The 24633-nt window shown below is 41.8% G+C and overlaps 1 protein-coding gene across 4 annotated transcripts in view; it reads left to right on the top strand.

The window, feature by feature from the left end:
• SPIRE1 (spire type actin nucleation factor 1) overlaps positions 1–24633 on the top strand; it is a 222721-nt gene that overhangs the window by 103606 nt on the left and 94482 nt on the right. For all 4 annotated transcript variants that reach the window (XM_030810796.1, XM_030810795.1, XM_030810794.1 and 1 more), the window contains exon 3: positions 13967–14197. In XM_030810796.1, the coding sequence (XP_030666656.1) occupies positions 13967–14197 (231 nt within the window). The remainder of the gene's footprint in view (positions 1–13966; positions 14198–24633) is intronic.

The following is a 24633-nucleotide window of genomic DNA, read 5'->3' as shown; positions in this document are numbered from 1 at the left end:
ATATACTGATTTCCTTTCTTTTGGGTATATAACTAGGAGCGGGATTGCTGGATCGTATGGACTCTATTGGTACTTTTTTGAGGAACCTCCAAACTGTTCCCAATAGTGGTTGTACTAATTTACATTGCCACCAGCAGTGTACAAGGGTTCCTTCCCTTTTCTCCACATCCTCACCAGCATTTGTTATTGCCTTTTAGATAGAAGCCATTTTAACTGGAATGAGATATCATTGTAGTTTTGATTTGCATTACTCTGACAATCAATGATGTCAAGCACCTTTTCATATACCTATTTGCCATTTCTAATTCTTATTTTGAGAAATGTCTATTCGGATCTTTTGCCCATTTTTAATCAGATTATTAGATTTTTTCCTATAGAATTGTTTGAGCTCCTTATATATTGTGGTTATTAACCCCTTGTCAGATGGATAGTTTGCAAATATTTTCTCCCATTCTTTGGGTTGATTCTTCATTTTGTTGTTTTCTTCACTGGCAAAAGCTTTTTAACTTCATGTGATCCCATTTGTCAATTTTTGCTTTGGTTCCCTGTGCTGTGGGTTATTACTCAAGAAATTTTTGCCCAGTCTAACATCCTGGAGAGTTTCCCCAATGTTTTCTTGTAGTAGTGAGAGGTGACAACGTGCTAGCAGCCCTCGCTTGCTCTTGGCACCTCCTCAGGCCACGATGTCCACTCTGGCCATGCTTGAGGAGCCCTTCAGCCCGCTGCTGCACCGTGGAAGCCCCTCTCTGGGCTGGCAGAAGCCTGAGCCGGCTCCCTCTGCCTGCAGGGAGGTGTGGTGTGAGGCGCGCGGGCGGCAACGGGGCTGCGCGTGGTGTTCGCAGGCCAGCACGAGTTCCGGGTGGGTGCGGGCTCGCTAGGCCCACACTCAGAGCCCCCAGCTGGCAACGCCAGCCCAGGGCAGTGAGAGGCTGGCCTGCCCACACTGTGTTGGAATTCTCACTAGGCCTCAGCCGCCTCCCCGCGTGGCAGGGCTCAGGACTTGCAGCCTGCCATGCCGGAGCCCCCGCGACCCCACCCCGTGGGCTCCTAAGCAGATCGAGCCTCCCCAATGGGCACCACCCCCTGCTCCACGGCGCCTGGTCCCATCTACCGCCCAAGGGCTGAGGAGTGCAGGTGTGCCAGGCACGCAGAGCGGGACTGGCGGGCAGCTCCACCCGCCGCCCTGGTGCAGGATCTACTAGGCGAAGCCAGCTGGGCTCCTGAGTTGGGTAGGGTCTTGGAGAACTTTTATGTCTAGCTAGAGGATTGTAAATGCACCAATCAGCAGTCTGTGTCTAGCTTGGGGTTTGTGGATGCACCAATTAGCACTCTGTATCTAACTAATCTGGTGGGGACTTGGAGAACTTTTATGTCTAGCTGGAAGATTGTAAATGCAGCAATCAGCACTCTGTGTGTAGCTCAGGGATTGTAAACGCACCAATCAGCATTCTGTCAAAACGGACTAATCAGCTCTCTGTAAAACAGACCAATCAGCTCTCCGTAAAATGGACCAATCAGCAGGATGTGAGTGGGGCCAGATAAGGGAATAAAAGCAGGCTGCCAAGCTAGCAGTGGCAACCCGCTGGGGTCCCCTTCCACAGTGTGGAAGCTTTGTTCTTTTGCTCTTCGCACTAAATCTTGCTGCTGCTCACTCTTTGGGTCCGCACCACCTTTATGAGCTGTAACACTCACCACGAAGGTCTGCAGCTTCACTCCTGAAGCCAGCGAGACCACAAACCCACCAGGAGGGACGAACAACTCTGGATGGGAGGAACATTTAAGAACTGTAACACTCACCACGAAGGTCTGCAGCTTCATTCCTGAAGCCAGCGAGACCAGGAACCCACCAGAAGGAAGAAATTCCGGACACATCTAAACATCTGAAGGAACAAACTCCGGCACCATCTTTAAGAACTGTAACACTGCAAGGGTCCGTGGCTTCATTCTTGAAGTCAGCAAGACCAAGAACCCACCAATTCCGGACACATTTGTTTCACAGTTTGAGGTCTTAGATTTAAGTCTTTAATGCAGTATGATTTTATTTTTGTACATAGCGATAGATAGGGGTCTAGTTTCATTCCTCTGCATGTGGATATCTAGTTTTCTCATTTATTTCCCACCATTTATTGAAGAGACTGTCTTTTCCCCAGTGTATGCTCTTGGCAACTTTGTCCAAAACGAATTCATTGTAGATGTATGGATCTATTTCTGAGTGCTCTATTCTGTTCCATTGGTCTGTGTATCTGTTTTTACGCCAGTACCATGATGTTTTGGTTACCGTAGCTTTGTAGTGTAATATAGTTGTAGTATTTGTATATTTGTGGTATTTTATATATATATATATATATTTGTATATTGTAGTGAGAGGTGACAATGTGCTAGCAGCCCTTGTTCACTCTTGGTGCCTCCTCAGGCCTTGGCATCCACTCTGGCCATGCTTGAGGAGCCCTTCAGCCCACTGCTGCACTGTGGGAGCCCCTCTCTGGGCTGGCCAAGGCTGGAGCCAGCTCCCTCTGCTTGCGGGGAGGTATGGAGGGAGAAGTGCGGGCGGGAACTGGGGCTGCACCGGGCGCTTACGGACCAGCATGAGTTCTGGGTGGGCACTGGCTCGGCAGGCCCCACACTTGGAGCGGCTGGCCGACGCCACCGGCCCTGGGCAGTGGGGGTCTTAGCACCCGGGCCAGCAGCTGCAGAGGGTGTGCTGGGTACCCCAGCACTGCCAGCCTGCCTGCGTTCAAATTCTCACCGGGCCTCAGCTGCCTGCCCGCGGGGCAGGACTTGGGACCTGCAGCCTGCCATGCCCGAGCCCTGTCCCTGCCCCCCTGCTGTGGGCTCCCATGAGGCCCAAGCCTCCCCAACGGGCGCTGCCCCCTGCTCCACGGTGCCCAGTCCCATCGACCGCCCAAGGGCTGAGGAGTGCGGGCGCATGGCGGGCAGCTCCACCTGCAGCCCCAGCGCAGGATCCACTAGGCGAAGCCATCTGGGCTCCTGAGGCGGGAGTTGGAGAACTTTTGTGTCTAGCTCAAGGTTTGTAAACGCACCAATCAGCACCCTGTCAAAACGGACCAATCAGCTCTCTGTAAAATGGACCAATCAGCAATATATGGGTGGAGTCGGAGAAGGGAATAAAAGCAGGCTGCCCAAGCTAGCAGTGGCAACCGGCTCGGGTCCCCTTCCACACTGGAAGCTCACTCTTTGCAGTAAATCTTGCTGCTGCTCACTCTTTGGGTCCTCACCACCGTTATGAGCTGTTAACACTCACCGCCAAGGTCTGCAGCTTCATTCCTGAAGCCAGCAAGACCATGAACCCAGTGGGAGGGACGAACAACTCCAGACGCCCTGGGTCTTTAAGAGCTGTAACACTCACCTCGAAGGTCTGCAGCTTCACTCCTGAAGCCAGTGAGACCATGAACCCACCAGAAGGAAGAAATTCTGGATGCATCTGAACATCTGAAGGCACAAACTCCGGACACACCATCTTTAAGAACTATAACACTCACCGTGAGGAGCCGCAGCTTCATTCTTGAAGTCAGCGAGACCAAGAACCCACCAATTCCGGACACAGTATTGTTTGTATATTTGTAGTATAGTTTAAAGTTAACATGATTCCTACAGTTTTGTTCCTTTTGCTTAGGATACCTTTGACTATTCTGGATCTTTTGTGGTTCCATGTAAATTTTATGATTTTTTTTTCTATTTCTGTGACGAATGTCATTGGTATTTTGATAGGGATTGTATTGAATCTGTAAGATAGCTTTGGATAATATGGACATTTTAATAATGTTGATTCTTCCAATCCATGAACATCGAGTATCTTTCCATTTTTGTGTGTCCTCTTCAATTTCTTGCATCAGTGTTATATAGTTTTCATTATAGAGACCTTTCACTTTAATTCCTAGGTATTTTTTTTTTTTGTAGCTATTGTAAATGGGATTACTTTCTTGATTTCTTTTTCAGCTTGTTTGCTATTGGCATATGGAAATGTGACTGATTTTTGTATGTTGATTTTGTATCCTGCAACTTTACTGAATTTATCAATTCTAATAGATTTTCGGGAGGGGTTCAGATTTAGATTTTTCCAAATATAAGGTCATATCATCTGCAAGCAAGTATAATTTGACTTCTTCCTTTTCAATTTCAACGCCCTTTATTTCTTTCTGTTGTCTGATTGCTCTAGCTAGGACTTCCAGTACTGTGTTGAATAACAGTGATGAAAGGGGGTATCCTTATCATGTTCCTGATCTTAGAAGAAAGGCTTTCAGTTTTTCCCTACTCAGTATGATACTAGCCATGAGTTACTCGTATATGCCTTTTATTGTGTTGAGATATGTTCCTTATATACCCAGTTTTTTGAGGGTTTTTATCATGAAGGGATGTTGAATTTTATGAAATGCTTTTTCAACATCAGTTGGAATAATCATATGGTTTTTGTCCTTCATTCTATTGATATGATGTATCAGATTGATTGATTTGCATATGTTGAACCATCTTTGCATCCCTGGGAAAAATCCCACTTGGTTAGGATGAATGATCTTTTTAATATGTTGTTGAATTCAGTTGGCTAGAATTTTGTTGAGGATTTTTACATCAACATTCATCAGTGATAATGGCTTGTAGATTTCTTTTTTTATTTTTCTTTTTTAATAATTAGGTATTTAGTATCCAAAATTTCTTTTTTTTTTTTTTTTGAGAAGTCTTTGTCTGGTTTTCATTCCGTTGCCAAAGTGCCAGGGATTCTGTTTAGGTACTGCTGCTCGCTGGACAGAAAACCAGTCAGTGAGACAACAGTTATTGCCAGGGGAGAAGACTTTAATTGGGTGCTGCAGCCGAGGAGATGGGAGATCAGTCTGAAATCATCTCCATGGCCAACTAAAATTAGGGGTTTATATACAGGGAAGAAATGTACCCATGTGTGGAAAACAAGAGTTAGGGAGGAGTAAGGAAAAGAAGTTGGTCAACAGGAAGCAGGTGGTCGGCTAGGCAATCATGATGGGTGGGGGATTTGACCTCTCATTGTCCAGGTGCAGTGATCTGGTAAGTTTCAGCTCCTTGATACTCTGGGAGGCCTGATGGGTGGTTTTCTGAGAAAGGAACTTGGATAAGACAAATGAAACTTCCTCAAGTGTTAAGACTGGGCGAATCAATTTCTGTGTTTATTCGGAGAAATTTATCAGCTCTATGCAACAACTGGGTTGGTTTTAATGAATGATCTTTTTAATGTGTTGTTGGATTTGATTTGCTAGTACTTTATTGAGGATTTTTGCATTAATATTCATCAGTTATATTGGCCTGTAGGTTTCTTTTTTTGATGTGTCTTTGTCTGGTTTTGATGTCGGGGGATTACTCACCTTTGAGAATGAGTTTGGAAGAAATATTCTCTCCTATTTTTCAGAATAGTTTGAGAAGGATTCGTATTAGTTCTTCTTTAAATGTTAGGTAGAATCAGCTGTGAAGCTATTGGGTCCTAGGATTTTCTTTGCTGGGAAGCTTTTTATCACTTTGCGCTCATTACTTACTATTTATCTGTTCAGGTTTTGGATTTCTTCATGGTTCAATCTTGGTAGGTTGTATGTGTCTAAGAATTTATCTATTTCATCTAAATTTTCCAATTTATTGGGATGTAGTTGTTCATAGTAGACACTAATAATCCTTTGAATTTCTGAGGTATCAGTTCTTTTTTTTTTTTTTGAGACAGAGTCTTGCTGTGTTGCCCAGGCTGGAGTGCAGTGGTGCAATCTCAGCTCATTGCAACCTCCGCCTCCCAGGTTTAAGCAGTTCTGTGCCTCAGCCTCCCAAGTAGCTATGATTACAGACGCGTGCCACCATGCCCAGCTAATTTTTGTATTTTTAGTAGAGATGGAGTTTCACCATCTTGGCTAGGCTAGTCTTGAACTCCTGACCTCATGATCCACCCACCTCGGCCTCCCAAAGTGCTGGGATTACAGGCACGAGCCACCGCCCCCAGCTGGTATCAGTTCTAATGTCTCCTTTTACATCTTTGATTTTATTTATTTAGGTCTTTTGTCTTTTTTTCATAGTCTGGCTAAAGGTTTGTCAATTTGTCTTTTCAAAAAATCAGCTTTTTGTTTTGTTGATCTTTTGTATTGTGTTGTTTCACTTTTATTTCTGTTCCGATCTTTATTCTTTGCCTTTACTAATTTGGAGTTTTCTAGTTCTTTAGGATGCATTTTTAGGTTGTTTATTTGAAGTTTTTTTTTTTTTAAATGTAGGTGCTTATACACTTCCCTCTTAGTACTGCTTTTGCTGTACCTCATAGGTTTTGGTATGCTGTATTTCCATTATCATTTGTTTCAAGAAATTTTTCACTTCTATTTAATTTCTTTGTTGACCCACTGGTCATTCAGGAACATATTGTTTTCATGTGTTTATATAGTTTCCAATGTTCCTCGTGTTATTCATTTCTAATTTTATTCCATCGTGGTCAGATAAAATGCTTGATATTTTTTCAGTTTTTTGTTTTTTGAATGTTTTAAGACTTGTTTTGTGACAAAACATATGGCCTATCCTTGAGAATGATTCATGTACTAAGTGTGTATTCTGTAGCCATTGGATGAAATGTTCTGTAAATATTTACTAGGTCTGTTTGGTCTACAGTGCAGATTAAGTCCAATGTCTCTTTGTTGATTTTCTGTCTTTTTTTTTTTTTTGAGATGGAGCCTTGCTCTGTTGCCCAGGCTGGAATGCAGTGGCACGATCTTAGCTCACTGCAACCTTCACCTCCCAGATTCAAGTGATTCTCCTGCCTCAGCCTCCTGAGTAGCTGGGATTACAGACGCCCGCCACCACACCCAGCTAATTTTTGTATTTTTAGTAGAGATGGGGTTTTGCCATGTTGGCCAGGCTGGTCTCAAACTCGTGACCTCAAGCGATCCACCCACCTTGGCCTCCCAAAGTGCTAGGATTACAGGCGTGAGCCATGGCCCCCGGCCTCTCTGTTGATTTTCTGTCTAGAAGATCTGTTCTCCCAAACAGACAAGAGTCTCTCTCTCTCTCTCTCTCGTCTCTCTCTCTCTCTCTGTCTGCTGAGCTACCTGGAGCTGGGGGTGGGGTGACACAAGCACCCCTGTAGCTGCCACCACTGGGACAGCACTGGGTCAGACTTGAAGCCAGCACTGCATTGGGTCTTGCCCAAGTCTCCACTGTAACCACTACCTGGCTACTGCCTGTATTTGCCCAAGGCGCTATGGCTCTACACTCAGCAGGTAGCAAAGCCAGCCAGGCCTTTGTCCTTCCCTTCGGGGCAGCAAGTTCCCCCAGGCCCCGGGTAGGTCTAGAGATGCTGTCTGGTCACTAGGGACTGGAGTCAGAAACCTTAGAAATCTGCCTACTGTTCTGCCTGGTATTCTGTTCTACTGTGGCTGAGCTAGCACTCAAACCATGGGACACAGTCCTTCCCACTCTTCCCTCACCTCTTCCACAGGCATAAGAGCCTCACCCCATGGCCACCACCACAGGCCCATGGGGAGTACTGCCAGGCTACTGCTGATGGTCACTGAGGGCCCAAGGCCTTTTCAGTCAGTTTTTAGTGAATGCTGCCAGGCCCTGGGCTCACCCTTCAGGGCAGTGGGCTCCCCTCTGGCCCAGTGCAGATCCGGAAATGCTGTCCTAGAGCCAAGTCCTCTTATTGGGAGCCCCAAGAGCCCACTTGGTGCTCTACCCCACCGTGGCCAAGCTGGTACCTAAATTGCAAGATAAAGCCCCTTTTACTTCTCCCTCTGCTTTACTCAAGCACAAGAAGTCTTTCACCTTAGACACCACAGCTGGGAAGGGGCTGGGTCTCACCTGAAGCCAACTCATCCTGTAGTCTAACCCAAGGTCCATGGCATACTACCTGGGTATTACTGCTGATTATTTAGGGCCCAAGGACTCATTAGTCAGCAGGTGATGAATTCTGCCAAGACTGGTTCCTTCTGTTCAAGGCAGCAGGTTCCTTTCTGCCCCAGGGTATACCTAGAAATCCATTAGGTAGGGCCTGGAATGGGGGTCTCATGACTGCCTGGTGTTCTTGTAGCAGGAAGAGCCGCAGACAAAACCCATCAGACACCGAGTTAAAGAAGGAAGGGATTTATTCGGCCGGGAGCATCGGCAAGACTCCTGTCTCAAGAGAGCTCCTGGAGTGAGCAATTCCTGTCCCTTTTAAGGGCTCACAACTCTAAGGGGGTCCGCGTGAGAGGGTCGTGATAGATTGAGCAAGCAGGGGGTATGTGACTGGGGGTTGCAAACACTGGTAATTAGAATGGAACAGAATAGGACAGGGATCTTCACAGTGCTTTTTTTATGCAAAGAACCAATTAGGTCAGGGGTTGATCTTTAACTACCAGGCCAAGGGTGTGGTGCCGGGCTGTCTGCTTGTGGATTTCGTTTCTGCCTTTTAGTTTTTACTTCTTCTTTGGAGGCAGAAATTCTGCATAAGACAATACGAGGGGTGGTCTCCTCCCTTATTTTGTGTTGCTGTGGCTGAAGCTGGTATCCAATGTGCAAGACATAGTCCTCTTTTCCCTCTCCTCTCTTCAAGTGGAAAAAAGGGGTCTCTTTTGGAGCTGCGGACTGTGCTGCCTGGCGTTGGGAGAGGGATAGAGCAAGTACTCTTTTAGCCATCCTGGCTGCTGTCTCAGTAGGTCATGTACCCCACAAGTCCACTGGCTCTGAGCCCAGCTCAGCACCAGGACTTGCCAGGAGTTGCAGTCCTTGTGGCTTAGGGTGCCTTTCAAGTTCATTTAGAGCCCCAGAACACTTAAGCTCGCAGTGGTAAGACTTGCCAGAACTCAAGTTCCCACTACTGGGATAGGCATTTAGGCGATTCCTCTCTGGCTAGGGCTGGTCTTAATGTTCCCTCTGTGAGTGGGCATTGGCCTCAGCCCGATTTACTTTCCCCTGTGACAGGACAGCACTGAATTCGGTGCAAAGTCTCACAATTGCTGTGCTTTTCTTTTCCCAAGTACACAGATTCTCTCTCTGCAGCCCATGGCCGCTGCCAGGGGGTGGGGGAGGGGTGGCATCAGCAATTCAAGACTGTCTTTCCTACCCTCTTTGATGCCTCTTTCAGTGATCTGAAGTTAAAACCTGGTACTGATTTCTGGTTCTTATGAAGGTGCCATTTTTGTGATAGTTGTTAAATTTGGTGTTCCTGCAGGGCTGATGATCAATAAAGCCGTCTATTCAGCCATCTTGCTCCACCCCACTCCCAACCCAGATTTTTTTTTTTTTTTCTCCTGAGACGGTGTCTCGCTCTGTCACCCAGACTGGAGTGCAGTGGCGAGATGTCGGCTCACTGCAAGCTCTGCCTCCTGCCATGCCATTCTCCCGCCTCAGCCTCCCGAGTAGCTGGGACTACAGGCGCCCGTCACCACGCCCGGCTAATTTTGTTTTTGTGTTTTTCTGCCCGCCTTGGCCTCCCAAAGTGCTGGGATTACAGGTGTGAGCCACCACGCCCGACCACAACCCAGACTTTTAAGAATACAATTCTATAAGTTTTTGAAAAGATTTCTACTAAATATTTTATTTTATATATACAAAAAGGAACTCAGAAGTAGATGTATTACTGTTATAAAGCAACTTACCAATTTAATTATGAGATATTTATTTAGCATCTGCTATGAACCAAGTGCTGTATAACATACAGCATTTTGTTCACAATGGTGACAAAATAGACAAGATCCAAAGCATTATGGACCTTACATTTTAGTGGAGAAAGTAGACAATAAACAAACATTATGGTTTGAGGTACTTATTACTTATTCACATGGAAGTATTAAGTAGACCATATGATATATTGCCTGCATCCCAGAGACAAACTGTAGATTAGTAATATAAGTTAAGGAAATATCGGAATACATATTGTATTTATAGCATTGGCTATGTATAAGAGCACTTTGCAAGAGATTTTGGAAGAAAGTAGAGTGCATGAGCTCTGAGGAACTCCATCAATTAAACAGTTGCAGGAGGAAGGACCTGTAGACAGATTGAGAAGTAGTTGCTGAGAGAAAATCTAGAATCCAGAGTGTTTAGAACGGAAGAAATGAGTCACTTGTGTTGGATGCTATTAAGCAGTCATTTAGGATGAGGATGGGTTAAACTTCATATATAGAGATTGTTTGTGACTTTAGTATTTGTGTTTCAGTGGTTTCAAAAGGAAAGACGTTAGATGGGAATGAATTAAACAGTGAATGGAAGGAGGGAAAGGAGAGATGGGCTCATTACAGATAGTGGCTCATGTCTGTAATCCTAGCATTTTGGGAGACCAAGGCAGGAGGATTGCTCGAGCCCAGGGGTTCAAAACCAGCCTGAGCAACATAGCAAGACCTCATCTCTGCAGAAAATTTAAAAATTAGCCAGTGTCACCATACACCTGTAGTCCCAGCTACTCAGGAGGCAGAGGCTGCGGTGAGCCACGATCGCACCATTGCACTCTAGCCTGGGTGACAGAGTGAGATCCTGTCTCTCTAGAAAAAAAAAAAGAAGAAATAACAACTCTTGAGAAAAACAAGTACTACATAAACTGCTGCCTTACCTTCATGACTCTATACAAACGAATACCTGAGATTTTTCTTTTTTCATCTTCATTTTCCAGGCCTTCTGCAGCCCCATAGCCCTCATCATTGCTACTATCAGCATTGCTACTGCCCTTTCGGGAGGTTTGCTGGTAAAGGGAGCACAGAAATGGGATTGCATTGGAGGGTATGAGGGGCTAGGAGAGTGGGGCTGACATTTAAACAGGAATATAAGACCTACTCCTCCACTGTGAAAGGAAGGAAGGGCAAATAAGTATAGATTCCTATCAGTTTGTACATTTGAAAGTGGGAAAATGATTGTTTTATTTGGAGCTGAGCCCTAGAGAGGCAGAAAACAGTGTTGGATTAAAGAGAAAGATGATATAAAATGACTTCTTGAAGAAGAATGGATTAGCTCCTGTAGGCAAGGTAATTGAGCAGAGAAAAGAGCAAGCTTGCTGAGTGATTCTTGGGTCTTTGCTATGGTTAGAAGCCATCGCTGGTGTTGGTATTTGCAATGGTTTTGTGATTTTTCTCCCCCCAGCTCTAGAGGAGGGGATAGGGTTGTATAACAGGGTTTTTCCCACCTCCCTAGGAAGAAGGATAGGGTTGGTTGGGCACGGTAGCTCACACCTGTAATCCCAGCACTCTGGGAGGCTGAGGCGGGTGGATCACGAGGTCAGGAGATCGAGACCATCCTGGCCAACATGGTGAAACCCCGACTCTACTAAAATACAAAAAAGTATCCTGGCATGGTGGTGCACACCTGTACTCCCAGCTACTCAGGAGGCTGAGGCAGGGGAATCGCTTGAACCCAGGAGGTGGAGATTGCAGTGAGCCGAGATCGCGCCACTGCACTCCAGCCTGGCGACAGAGCTAGACTCTGTCTCAAAAAAAAACCAAAAAACAACGACAACAGAAGCAAACAAACAAAAAGCAAAACAAAAAAAGAAGGGGAGGGTTGTATAGATGGTTAGAGTCATCCAATCATGTAAAACTCAGTTAATTGTGATTTCTCACTGGGAATAATTGCAACAAGACCATCTCAGCCTTAAAAATATATATACTGAATGTAATCTAACTTTTTGATTTCTGAGGCTTTCATTGTATTAGTAGGGACGCTCTGATAGTTAAAGCGACTGCCCTAGGTTCAGTTTAACAAGTTTTTTTCTAATGCACACCACAGTGTTATGCTCTGCTGTCTTTGAAAGTTAAAATCCCTGCCCTAAACAGCACCTGCCTGTGGTGAGAATGGTACATGCTGTGAGAGCAATGTGTACCCTGTGCCAGGGAAGCACTGAAATGGTACCTTCTCCTGAACAGGCTGGTGGACAAAGTGGGGGTTGTCCTGGGACACTGCCAGGAGGGATAACTAAAGTAGTCAATTGCCTCGGAACTTAGAAGATCCATTGTTTAAATTCATTTTTATAATAGAAAATAGTGCGTAGTGGCTCATTCCTGTAATCCTAGCACTTTGAGAGGCCGAATTGCTTAAGTCCAGGAGTTTGAGACCAGCTTGGACAACATGGTGAAACCCTATCTCTAAAAAATTCCAAAAAAAATTAGCCAGGCCTGGTGGTGTGTACCTGTTTTCCCAGCTACTAGGGAGGCTAAGGTGGGAGGATCACCTCAGCCCAAGGATGTTGAAGCTGCAGTGAGCCATAATTGTACCACTGCACTCCAGCCCGGGTGACAGAGTGAGACCTTGTCTCAAAAGAAGAAAAAAAAAAAAAAAAAGAAAAGAATGACTACAGTGCCAGGTCAGACCATAAATCCAGTGTAAATATTACATATTTTCAGTAAGAAATATTTTAAAACAGTATTGTTTAAAAACTTAGAAGTTAAGAATTTTTAAGCATGATATTCACTTTGAATGCTAGTGTTGAGAAAATGTTATTTCATTGGTAAAGTAGATTTCAGATTTTGTAGAGAATTTTTGAATTTTTGTAGAGAATTTTGAGTGAGTGCTTTTAAGAGCTACATTCAATGACTCTTTTGTGTTTAACTCATGTTAGAAACTTCTGGCTTTCTTTTTTATTTGTGATGCACTTTTAAAAAAATGTGGTATTACCAGCTATAAATGAAATAATGAAAATGAAAGATTTTATTTTGGGAGTAACTGATAAACATTGGAAAAGAGTGGGCTAAAGGAAGGAGAGGGCAGTGAGAACATTATTGAGTCCCTGTAATAAGTCAGATATTATACCAGGTACTTCCATGCATAGTGAATGCATAGTCTTAACAGAATCTTATTAAATGGAGGTATCATTGACATCCCCATTTAACGGATGAGAAAAGTCATCACTAAAATGATTTGTCCTGAGGCAGCAGGCTAGTGGTAAAAGTCAGGATTTAATTTTAATTATTTGGCTTCATTGCCTATTTTTGTTGTTGTTGTTGTTTGTTTGTTTGTTTGAGATAGAGTTTTGCTCAGTCACCCAGGCTGAAGTGCAGTGGCGCAATGTCAGCTCACTGCAACCTCCGCTTCCCCGGTTCAAGCGATTCTCCTGCCTCAGCCTTGCAAGAGACTGGGATTACCAGCACACGCCACCACACCGAGCTCATTTTTGTATTTTTAGTAGAGACAGGGTTTCGCCATGTTGGCCAGGCTGATCTCAAACTCCTGACCTCAAGTGATCTGCCCGCCTCAGCCTCCCAAAGTGCTGGGATTACAGGCATGAGCCAACGCGCTGGCTGCCAGTGTTCTTTAGAGAGAGAGAGAAAGAGAGAGAGAGAGAGAGAGAGAACAATAAAATTAAAAGGTTTTATATGTGATTTTTTTTTATATAGCAGAAAGGCAGTATTGAGAAATAAAGTGGGATTTCCTGTATTGGCCAAAGTCTGGAGCAGTTGTCAAGGTGGTATGCAACAGTGGTGTATCTGCTGTTCATAAATGAGGTTCATTTGCCCGGCAGTAATATTGATGGAGGTGTGTGGTAGGGAGGGTTATCTGTGAGCTGCCTTGAAAATTCAGGGTTTGCAAAAGGTCTCTCATTTGTTTGCATCATCTGACAGAGATGTGTTTTCAATGATTGAATGGAACTAGAGAAGTGTGTATACATGGATATGAATAGATTTTTGTTGTTGTTTAGGCTTAAGTTAATTGCTACCCGTAACTGAGTTTTCAATCTTTCAGATACTTGGGATATCTGTGAATCTCTAATTAGATAAACATTGACATAAGAGTTCTGAGAGGATATATTCTTTGATAACTGTATCTGTTCTCAGAAATACCTTTTGGAAATGTGGAAAATCACCTCGCTTAATATTTTATATATGAATGGCAAATACAGATTTTAACACAAAGTATAAATCTAAGAGAATATAAAAAGGGTTTGTGTATGTGTTGTATGTTGGTTTGAGGGAAAAAATCATACTAAACATTTTATGCCTCACAATTAGTCCTAGAAAGCTCTTCAGTCATCTCCATTAACCACTTTTTTAAATGTTCCTAGGTCATTGAATCTTTGGGAATTATTATTTATAAAGCACTGGACTACGGTTTGAAGGAGAATGAAGAAAGGGAATTAAGCCCTCCCCTAGAGCAGCTCATTGATCACATGGCCAACACGGTAGAAGCTGACGGTAGCAATGATGAGGGCTATGAGGCTGCAGAAGAAGGCCTGGAAGATGAAGATGAAAAGAGAAAAATCTCAGCTATTCGGTCATATAGAGATGTCATGAAGGTAAGGCAGCATTTTATGCAGTACTTGTTTTTTTCAAGAGTTGTTATTTCTTCTTCTTTTTTTTTCCCCTGGAGAGAGGGTCTCACTCTGTCACCCAGGCTAGAGTGCAGTGGTGTGATCATGGCTCACTGCAGCCTCTGCCTCGTGAGTAGCTTGGACTATAGGTGTATGCCACCACACCTGGCTAATTTTTAAATTTTTTGCAGAGATGGGGTCTTGTTATGTTGCTCAGGCTGGTTTTGAACTCCTGGCTCAAGTGATCCTCCTGCCTTGGCCTCCCAGAGTGCTGGGATTACAGAAATGAGCCACTGTGTCCAGCCTATTATTTTTAAAAAATGGAATGGTTGACACATATCTACATTTATTTAAAAATAATAAAGAGGCTGGGCGCGGTGGCTCACGCCTGTAATCCCTGCACTTTGGGAGGCCAAGGCAGGCGGATCACGAGGTCAGGAGGTCGAGACCATCCTGGCTAACACGGTCAAACTCTGTCTCTACTAAAAATACAAAAAATTAGCCAGGCGTGGTGGCGGGCGCCTGTAGTCCCAGCTACTCAGTAGGCTGAGGCAGGAGAATGGTGTGAACCTGGAAGGCAGAGCTTGCAGTGAGCCGAGATCACGCCACTGTACTTCAGCCTGGGTGACAGAGCGAGACTCCATCTCAATAATAATAATAATAATAATAATAATAAAAAGAATGGTGATTCAGCATTTAATAATAGTTCCCAGATTTGTCAGCAGCCTGAACATGGACATTTGTGATTGAATCATAACTCAAGAAACTGCTTTTAGATATTATATACCCCTTATCATTATATATCATGTATCAGCTTGACTGGGCATTATGTCTTAAGTTGACCTCTGTATTTCCTTTTTCTAGAGTAAATAACAACTGTGATCCACTTACCTACAGGAAGATTTTGCATCTCAAGTATCACAGCTGATTGTTTTAGGTTTTCTTGACCTGCTTAGTGGTATTTATATGTAATGAAGCAAGTTTGGTCGGTTATACTGAATTTTTCTCTTTTAAATTTTGCTATATACTTGAAGGTCATAATTTCTACCATGCCAAATGTACAGAGATTAACATCAAACAGAGTTGTCAAATTAGCCATAAAAGCATTCTGTTTTCAGTTATTTATATATGATGTTTACTAGGTTTTATAAGCAGTGTGAATGGTGTATCTCTTACTTTCCAACTTTTCATGAAGTGTTTCAGAGACAGGAATATAGAGGCACTGTGACAATGGTAGTTTTCAGGTGTGCTGAGTGCCCCTGTTCCTTAGGCCTCCTTAGACGGTACAACTCTCAAGGACTCTGGAAAGAACTATACAAGTTATTATTATTATGAAATTCAGAAATATTCTTTAGTTCTTTTAAGATGTGTAGTGCTTCTCATTTTAAATTAACAGGCTATACACATAAAATACATATATATAAATACACAAGCAAATAGAAATTTGATGTGTTTTATTTATTTTATGTTTTCTAGATGTTAAGGTTTGTGTTTTAAAAACATGTAAACACACTTAAAGGCCAGTTAAACTTTCTGCAGACCACAAATGACCAGCTTGTTCTGTGGAAGACCATTGATAAATAATGACTAAAAAAATGAAGAGTAAAAGGTTTTACATTAAGAAGCAAAACCACTCATACATCTGAAAGTGAGCTAACAGTGTTTTGGTAGTGTGTGTGTTGGGGGAAGTATGCATAAGGAGTGGTGAAAGAGGGAAGGAACACCCACCTGACCAACTAGATCCATAAAATCAACCCTGGCACCAGTAATGTAACATGTCATAGCCAGATTGCTGTCTTAAACTACAGGTTTGGAAGATGAGATCCAGAGAGTAATTGGATTTTAAAATTCTTATTCAATGACATTAAATATCTTAACTTATAAAATAAATTATTGGACATTTAGAAGTTTGAATGGATACCTTTTATTTTTTAATTTGAGCTACTGTGGTTCCCTAACTTATTGCTATCATTATATGAAAAATGAATAGTTAAAAGGGTGCTTACGAAGACAGGTTTTTGGCTGGGCATGGTGGCTCACACCTGTAATCCCACCACTTTGGGAGACCCAGGTGGGAGGATCACTTGAGCTCAGGAGTTTGAGACCAGCCTGGGCAACATAGTGAGACCTCGTCTCTATTTAAAAGAAAAAAAAAAAAAAAAAAAAACGGCTGGGCGCGATAGCCAGTGCCTGTAATCCCAGCATTTTGGGAGGGCGGGGCAGGTGGATCACTTGAGGCCAAGAGTTCAAGACTAGCTGGCCAACATGGGGAAACCCTGTCTCTACTAAAAAAAATACAAAATTAATCAGGTGTGGTGGCGCATACCTGTAGTCCCCCCTAGTCAGGAGGCTGAGGCATGAGAATCTCTTGAACCTGGGAGGTGGAGGTTGCATTAAGCTGAGAGCACACCACTGCACTCCAGCCTGGGTGACAGAGTGAGACTCTGTCTCAAAAAAAGGAAGAAAGAAAAAGAAATTTTTTTTTAAGGTTTTATAGATTGAAGGAAAACTGAAGACTACCAATTCTATTAGAAATTTTATTGGAGAATATCACAACCTCACCTGTTGTTTCTTGGTTTCCATACTAATCAAAACTGACCCATAAAATTCTCCACATATGTGGCTGTTCTGAATGTTCCATGTAGCTGAATGAGAAGAAAAATAATTGCTGAAACATTTTACAAGTAAATGGAAATTTTAAAATATTATAAAACCCATGATTCCTCATCATATAGTGCAGATATGGGTTTGTGGTTTGGTTAGCAGGTTGAAAACCTCAATTCATAAATTGACTCATTGTTTACTTTGTTGGAAGAGAAGACAAGAATTATCTGAAGAATTGTAACTGCTTTATTCTTGTTTGAAGTAGAAATGTGAAACTAAGTTTGATTAATACAAATAATAGGATATTTAAGAACTTGAAACAATTTGTTTTCAATTCTTAGCAAGCAAGACGCTCTTTAATGTGTAACTTTTGTCCTGGATAGTCTTTTATTCCAACTAATCTATTAATTCGTTATGTTTTAATATGGTACATTGTAGTTGAAAAGTGCCTTTATATCCCCCTTCTATTACTGGAGCCTTAGGATAACACTGTGAGGTAGATTGGGCAGGCATCAGTCAGGGGGAGAGTAATGTTAGAAGACAGAGTGGAATGCTGTCTTCAAAGTTCTAACATTAAATCTAGAATTGTTTATCCAGTATAATGTCTCAACAATAAAGGTAAAATATCAGCCAGGCATGGTGGATCACTTCAGCCCAGGAGGTTGAGGCTGCAGTGGGCAGTAATGGTGCCATTGCACTCAAGCCTGGGTGACATAGTGAGACTTTTTTTTGTTTTGTTTCTTAAAAAAAAGGTAAAATATCTTTTCTGACAAATACAGAAAATTTGTCACCAGCAGACCTTGACTAAAGGCAATACTAAAGAGTATACATCAGGCAGAAGGCAGTCCATGTCTGGTAGAAACTAGGAGATGCAGAAGATTTGAAGAGCAAAGAAAAATAAACATGGGCCGGACATGGTGGCTCACACCTGTAATCCCAGCACTTTGGGAGGCCAAGACGGGTGGATCACTTGAGGTCAGGAGTTCACAACCAGCCTGGCCAACATAGTGAAACCCCATCTCTACTAAAAATACAAAAAATTAGCTGGGCGTGGTGGTGCATGCCTGAAATCCCAGCTACTTGTGAGGCTAAGGCAGGAGAATGGCTTGAACCTGGGAGGCAGAGGTTGCAGTGAGCCAAGATTGTGCCCCTGCACTCCAGCCTGGGTGATAGAGCAAGACTACACCTCAAAAAAAAAAAAAAAAAAAAACATGAAAATAAATCTAAATGAATATTAACAGCAAAAAATAATAATGTCTTACATGATTTAGAATATATTTAGAATTAAAATGTATAACAGTAGCGTGGAGTTAGTGTTCTAAGACCTTGGCATTGGGAAGACGTTAAAGCACTAATTTATTAGTGCTAACCTTTATTAGGAAAGCCACTAAAAATAAATAAAAGAATTTGTAAATATCAGGCCAATAGGGAAGGGGGCAGGTGGAGCTAATAAAATTACTGGTAATCCAAAAGAAGAGATGGAAAGAATTGAAAAGGAATATAGAACAGGTGGGAAAACAAATAGAAGATGGTAATTTGACACTGAAATATACTGGTAATTACATTAAATGTAAATGGTCTAAATTTATACTGCTCAATACAGTAGTTACTAGCCACATGTGACTATTAATCACTTGAAATGTGGTTAGTCTGAATTGACATGGACTGAAAATACAAAATCTGTACTGGATTCCAAACACTTAGTACCAAAAAAAGAATGTAAAATGCCTTGTTGGCTGGGTGCGATGGCTCATGCCTGTAATCCCAGCACTTTGGGAGGCTGAGGTGGGAGGATCATTTGAGGTCAGGAGTTTGAGACCTGACCACCGTGGTGAAACCCCATCTCTACTAAAAAGACAAAAAAATTAGCCAGGCATGGTGCTGCATGCCTGTAATCCCAGCTACTCAGGAGGCTGGGGCAGGAGAATCACTTGAACCTGGGAGGCAGAGGTTGCAGTGAGCCGAGATCATGCCAGTGCACTCCAGCCTGGGCAACAGAGTGAGACTCCATCTCAAAAGAAAAAAAAAAGCCTCGTTAATAATTTTTGTATTGGCTATAATTTGAAGTATTACAATAATATATATTATTGTATTGGGTTAACTAAAATATATTATCAAAGTTAATTTCACTTGTTTCTTTTTATTTTTTTTTTATGTGGCTACTAGAAAATTTAAAACGACATACATGGCTCACACTGTATTTCTGTGGATTGTACTAGCCTAAAATACTCTAATTTTTAAAAGACAGATTTTTAGACTGCATTAAAAATACAAAATCCAATCATATGTTGTTTACAGAGTGGACACTATAAATAGGACGTAGAAAGCTTGAGTAAAAGAATGGAAAAATACAACATTCTAACCAAAAGAAAAGTATCACAGATATTATTTTAATATAAAATGGACCTAAAGGCAAAAAGCATTACTAGAGATAAAAAAGGATGCTTACTGATAAAAAGTTCAATTTACTAAGGAGAAATAGCATTCATAAATTTATGTGCACCTAGTAACATAGCCTATAACAGTAGCATTGAACAACATTCAAACAAATAAAACTAAAAGGGGAAGTAGACAAATTTACAACCATAGAGGGAGGTTTAAAATACCTCTCTTAGTATCAGTACAAATATAGAATATTTGGACAATGAGAATAACAAACCTGACTTAATAGGACATGCCACCCATCCACTGCAGAGTACACATTCTTTTCAGGTGTACATGGAACAATTAAAAATTTCTCCATATTCTAGGCCTTAAAGCAAGTCTTAACAAATTTCAAAGAGTTAAAATTACATAGGAAATGTTCTGTTACCATAGTGGAATTAAGCCAGATATGAATAACAAAAAGATTTTATTATTTCCACATATACTTGGAAATTAAGAAACTACTTTTAAATGCCCCAAGAGTCAAAGAAGAAATCACAATGGAAATGAACTGAATAATAACGAACGCGTGACCTATCAAAATTTGTGGTATGCAGACCAGGCTCAGTGGCTCACACCCATAATCCCAGCACTTTGGGAGGCCAAGGCAGGTAGATCGCTTGAGGCTGAGAGCAAATATGCTGCACAAGGGGGTGATTCATATCCCGGGCGGGACAGTGCAGAATGGTGTGAGATTTCACCATGCAACTCAGCACAGCATATAATTTAAAGCTTAGGATTTATTTATTTCTGGAATTTTCCATTTAATATTTTTGGATGCAGTTGACCACAGGTAACTGAAGCCATGGAAAGTGAAACTGTGGATAAGGAGGAACTGCTGTGATTTAAATCCTAATAATTACTAAGAAGAAAATGCAGAATGCGGTGATTAAAAAGTAACAGAGAGGCCAGGTGAAGTGGCTCACGCCTGTAATCCCAGCACTTTGAGAGGCTGAGGTGGACAGATCACCTGAGATCAGGAGTTTGAGACCAGCCTGGCCAACATGGTGAAACTCCGTCTCTACTAAAAATACAAAAAGTAGCCGGGCATAGTGATGCGAGCCTGTAATCCCAGCTACTTGGGAGGCTGAGGCAGGAGAATCGCTTGAACCTGGGAGGTGGAGGTTGCAGTGAGCCAAGATCATGACACTTCCCTCCAGTCTGGGCAACAAGAGTGAAACCCCATTTCAAAAAAAAGTAACAGAGAAATTAGAGGGGGGTAGTGCATCTAGAAAGGACAAACAGGGAAGACGTTCTGAGCAGGTGACATTGAAATCAACACCTGGAGGAGTGAGGAATCAGCAAAAAGATTGGTGTGTTTTAAACAAACAAGTCTAGGATTACCAAAACAAAGTGGAAGGAAGAGCCACAAATGGGATTTGAGAGGTAGGTGTGAGCTAGATGATGAAGGACTTGAGGAACACAGAAGAGTTTGGGTTTTAAGTTCAGTGAGAGGCACTGGCCCTCCCATGCCTGGGACACTCTTTCCTTAGGTCTGTGCATGGCTCACTCCAATCTTCATTGAGCTCTCTGCTCTGGTGCCACCTACTGACCACTCTTTCCACATTATTGCCCCTCCCCACCACTGGCCTCATTTTCTACCTCTCATCTGCTTTCTTTTTCTTTTTCTTTCTTTCTTTTTTTTTTTTTTTTTTTTTTTTTAAGACAGAGTCCGTCTCTGTTGCCCAGGCTGGAATGCAGTGGTGTGATCTCGGCTCACTGCAGCCTCCACCTCCTGGGTTCAAGCAATTCTCCTGCCTCGGCCTCCCAAGTAGCTGGGATTACAGGCACTCGCCACCATGTCCAGCTAATTTTTGTATTTTTAGTAGAGACGGGGTTTCACTATGTTGGCCAGGCTGGTCTCAAACTCCTGACCTCAGGTGATCCACCCACCTCAGCCTCCCAGAGTGCTGAGATTACAGGTGCGAGCCACCACACCTGGCCTATTTTTCTTAATAGTAGCTGTTATTCCCAATGTGTGTGTGTGTGTGTGTGTGTATGTGTATGTTTAAGGGTCTGAGATACCATTACTATTTTTGAGAGGAACGGGATGTTGACTTGTTCAATACTGTATTAGTCCTTTTTCACACTGCTGATAAAGACATAACCTAAAACTGGGAAGAAAAATAGGTTTAATGGACTCACAGTTCCACATGGCTAAGGAGGACTCACAATCATGGCGGAAGTCAAGGAGGAGCAAGTCAGGTCTTACATCGCTGGCAGCAGGCCAAAAAAGAGCTTGTGCAGGGAAACTCCCCCTTATAAAACCATCAGATCTCATGAGACTTACTCACTGTCGTGAGAACAGCATGGGGAAGACTTGCCCCCATGATTCAGTTACCTCCCACCATGTCCCTCCCACAGCACATGGGAATTCAAGATGAGATTTGGGTGGGGACACAACCAAACCATATCAAATACTGTGTCTTCTTTCTGCCACAGTGCCTGGTACATAGTTGGCATTTGGTGAATATTGTTTGAATGAATGATTGGATGCTTTTAAGCAGGGGATGAACATAATCCAAATTACATTTATAAAAGATTTTGCCTGTCAGGTGAAGAAGAACCATGTAGACTAGTGAGAGAGGAAGTTAGGAGTCCTCTAATGAAAGAAAATGGTGGTTGTGACCATGATGATGGCGGAGGAAATGGAGAAAAGTAGACAACTGTCAGGTGGTATATTTTGAAGGTAGAAACAAGACTTACTGATGGATTGGATATGAGTGGTATGGGAATAAAGAATAATCAAGGATGACTCTCAGCTGGGCATGGTGCCACACACCTGTAATCCCAGCTACTCAGGAGGCTAAGGCAGGAGTATTGCCTGAGCCCAAGAGTTCAAGACCAGCTTGGGCAACATAGCAAGACCGTATATTAAGGGGGAAAGAAAAGGATGACTCTCAGAGTTGTTTGAGCTGTCTTTGTGACTTCTGAGTGGAAATGCTAAGTACATAGCCATAAGTTGTTAACATAAAGGGCTGGCCTGGAATAGGGGTTGAGGAGTTACCAGTCTACAGGTGGCATTTAAAGCCATTAGACTAGACAAGGGCAGCTACAGTAAGCAGAGAATACCCAAAGATCCAAGACTGATCCCTCAAAAACCTCAGTATTTCAGTTTAATTTAGAAGTTTATATGTAGAGCAAAGAGGAGAGACAGATTTATATAAGAGGTTACATAAACCAGTCCTCTCTTTTTAGAGATAAATGGAAACCCAGCAATATTAAATAACTTGTCCAAGGTCATATAACCTAATTTTGTCCCCCTAACCCCTGATGTCTCTTTTTTTGTAACTATAAAAATGATTTTGTTGCATGCTTACTGTATACCATGCTCTATGCTTTAAGTACTTTAAGAACATTAGTCCCTTTAATATAAAAGTAATTACATTTATTTTAGAGTAGAATGGAAAAGAACTTGGGCTCCGGAGTCAGACTACCTGGTTTCAGTTCCATTTCTGCTATTGACTAGCTGTGTGTCCTTGGGCAAATTACTTACCTGGTCTAAAACTCAGTTTCCTGATCTCTAAATTGGGTTGTTGCAAGGGGCCCCTTGCAATTCCATATGAATTTTAGGATCAGTCTTTCCATTTGTTAAAGAAAGGCTGTTGCGATTTTGTTAGGGATTGCATTCAATCTGTTCATCACTTTGCGTAATGTTGTTGTCTTAACCATAATGTCTTCCAATGTATGAGTACAAGGTATTTTTCTGTTTATTTAGGTCTTCTTTAATTTCTTTTACAATATTTTGTACTCTTCAGTGTATAAGTCTTACACCTCCTTGGTTAAATTTATTTCTTAGCATTTTTGATGCAATTGTAAATGGAGTGATTTTTTTGACCTCATTATCCAATTGTTCTCTGGCCGTGTGTAGAAATACAACTCATTTTGTTTGTTAATCATGTATTCCGCAACTGCTGAAATTGCTTATTAACTCTAGTAGTATTAACTTTAGATTTTCTATGTGTAAGATTGTCATATGCATTTAAAAAAACATTTTTTAGACCTAGCTATTACCTTTACACCAGTGTTTTTAAAGTTGCCGTTTACAACCAGTGAATGGGTTGTGAATTCAATTGAATGTGCAAGTTTCGTTTTGTGAAGCTTTTGTATGTATAACATGCACATACGCATGTGTTTGTGTATAATATGTAAATATATATACATTTATTTCTTACTGTGGATAGCAGTTGAAAACTTTGAAACCCAGTGGCTTTATGCCATTTCATTATGTAACTGGAATATAAGATTAGGGTAAGTTACGTAAGGTAAAGCCTCAGTAGTTGTCTTTCATTACCTTGAATGACAATTTTGTATTGCAAGATGTTTTCTAAATACAAAAATAATTGAGTAAAAAAATATACTCTCTGTTTACTAGTGGCTCTGTGAGTAATAAACTTGTGAGATTTCTGCTTTTAATGCTTCTGGATAAAGCAGTTTTTAGCTTTTTTTGCTACTGTGAAGAAGGTTTCCTATTCAAATTAGAGATATTTTCTTGAGAATGTATTTTATAAAAGATAGTGATCTAACAGATTGTATAAGATGGTTACTATACATGAAAACAGAAAGCCACATTATTAAGGATATTACAAACTACAAATATGTCATTTATTCTTTAATTGATAGAAATTATTAAAATAAGATGTATATTTTTAGTTATTGTATTAGTGTCAAGTTTACTGACTATAGTAAGAAATTAAGAGAACTTACAGCTTGTTAGTGCAAATGAAGTACTTTAAAGTGTAATGATTGTACGTGGATACAAAATTATTTTATAGAAAGATAAAATTATTCCTGTGTATGGGACTCTTAATAGGATGTCTTTCCAATCTGATAAATTAAATGGTATTTGATTTTTGTAAATTGCTTTGCACGATACTAAGTTGCACCTTTTACCCACAAGTAGTTGGGTGGGGATTGTGGACTATGTATGGTAAAGGACATTAGGGCTGTAGGCAGCACCCGTGGCCTTACATTGCTGTCTGCCCTCTTTCCTCCACTCCCCATCTACTGATGAGGTAGCTTCCCTGAGGTCCAGATGTTTTCCTGACATTCTTTTTTTTTTACTACGTTACAAAATTCAACATGTATTGGAATGAGCCTGGCTTCAGAACCCAGTAGGGACTGACTGTGTTTGACTTCTCCTTCTCCCTCATGGTAGCCATGTGACTATGGACAGACAAGTCATGTGACTCCTCTTAGCCTCAGTTTCTTTTTCCATTAAAATGATGATAATTCAGCATTACATTGAAGAGTAAATGGTATTATGTTGTATATATGACATGTCAAATATTGTAGCTGGCATGATAATTGCTTAATAAATGGTAGCCGTTAAAAAACTGGATCCATCATCGGTACACAATAAACGGTGATTCCCTTTCTGTTCCCAACCAAAA

The sequence above is a fragment of the Nomascus leucogenys genome, chromosome 4, assembly GCF_006542625.1.
Source record: "Nomascus leucogenys isolate Asia chromosome 4, Asia_NLE_v1, whole genome shotgun sequence".
NCBI lineage: Eukaryota > Metazoa > Chordata > Mammalia > Primates > Hylobatidae > Nomascus > Nomascus leucogenys.
This window is presented reverse-complemented; position numbering and strand designations above follow the sequence as displayed.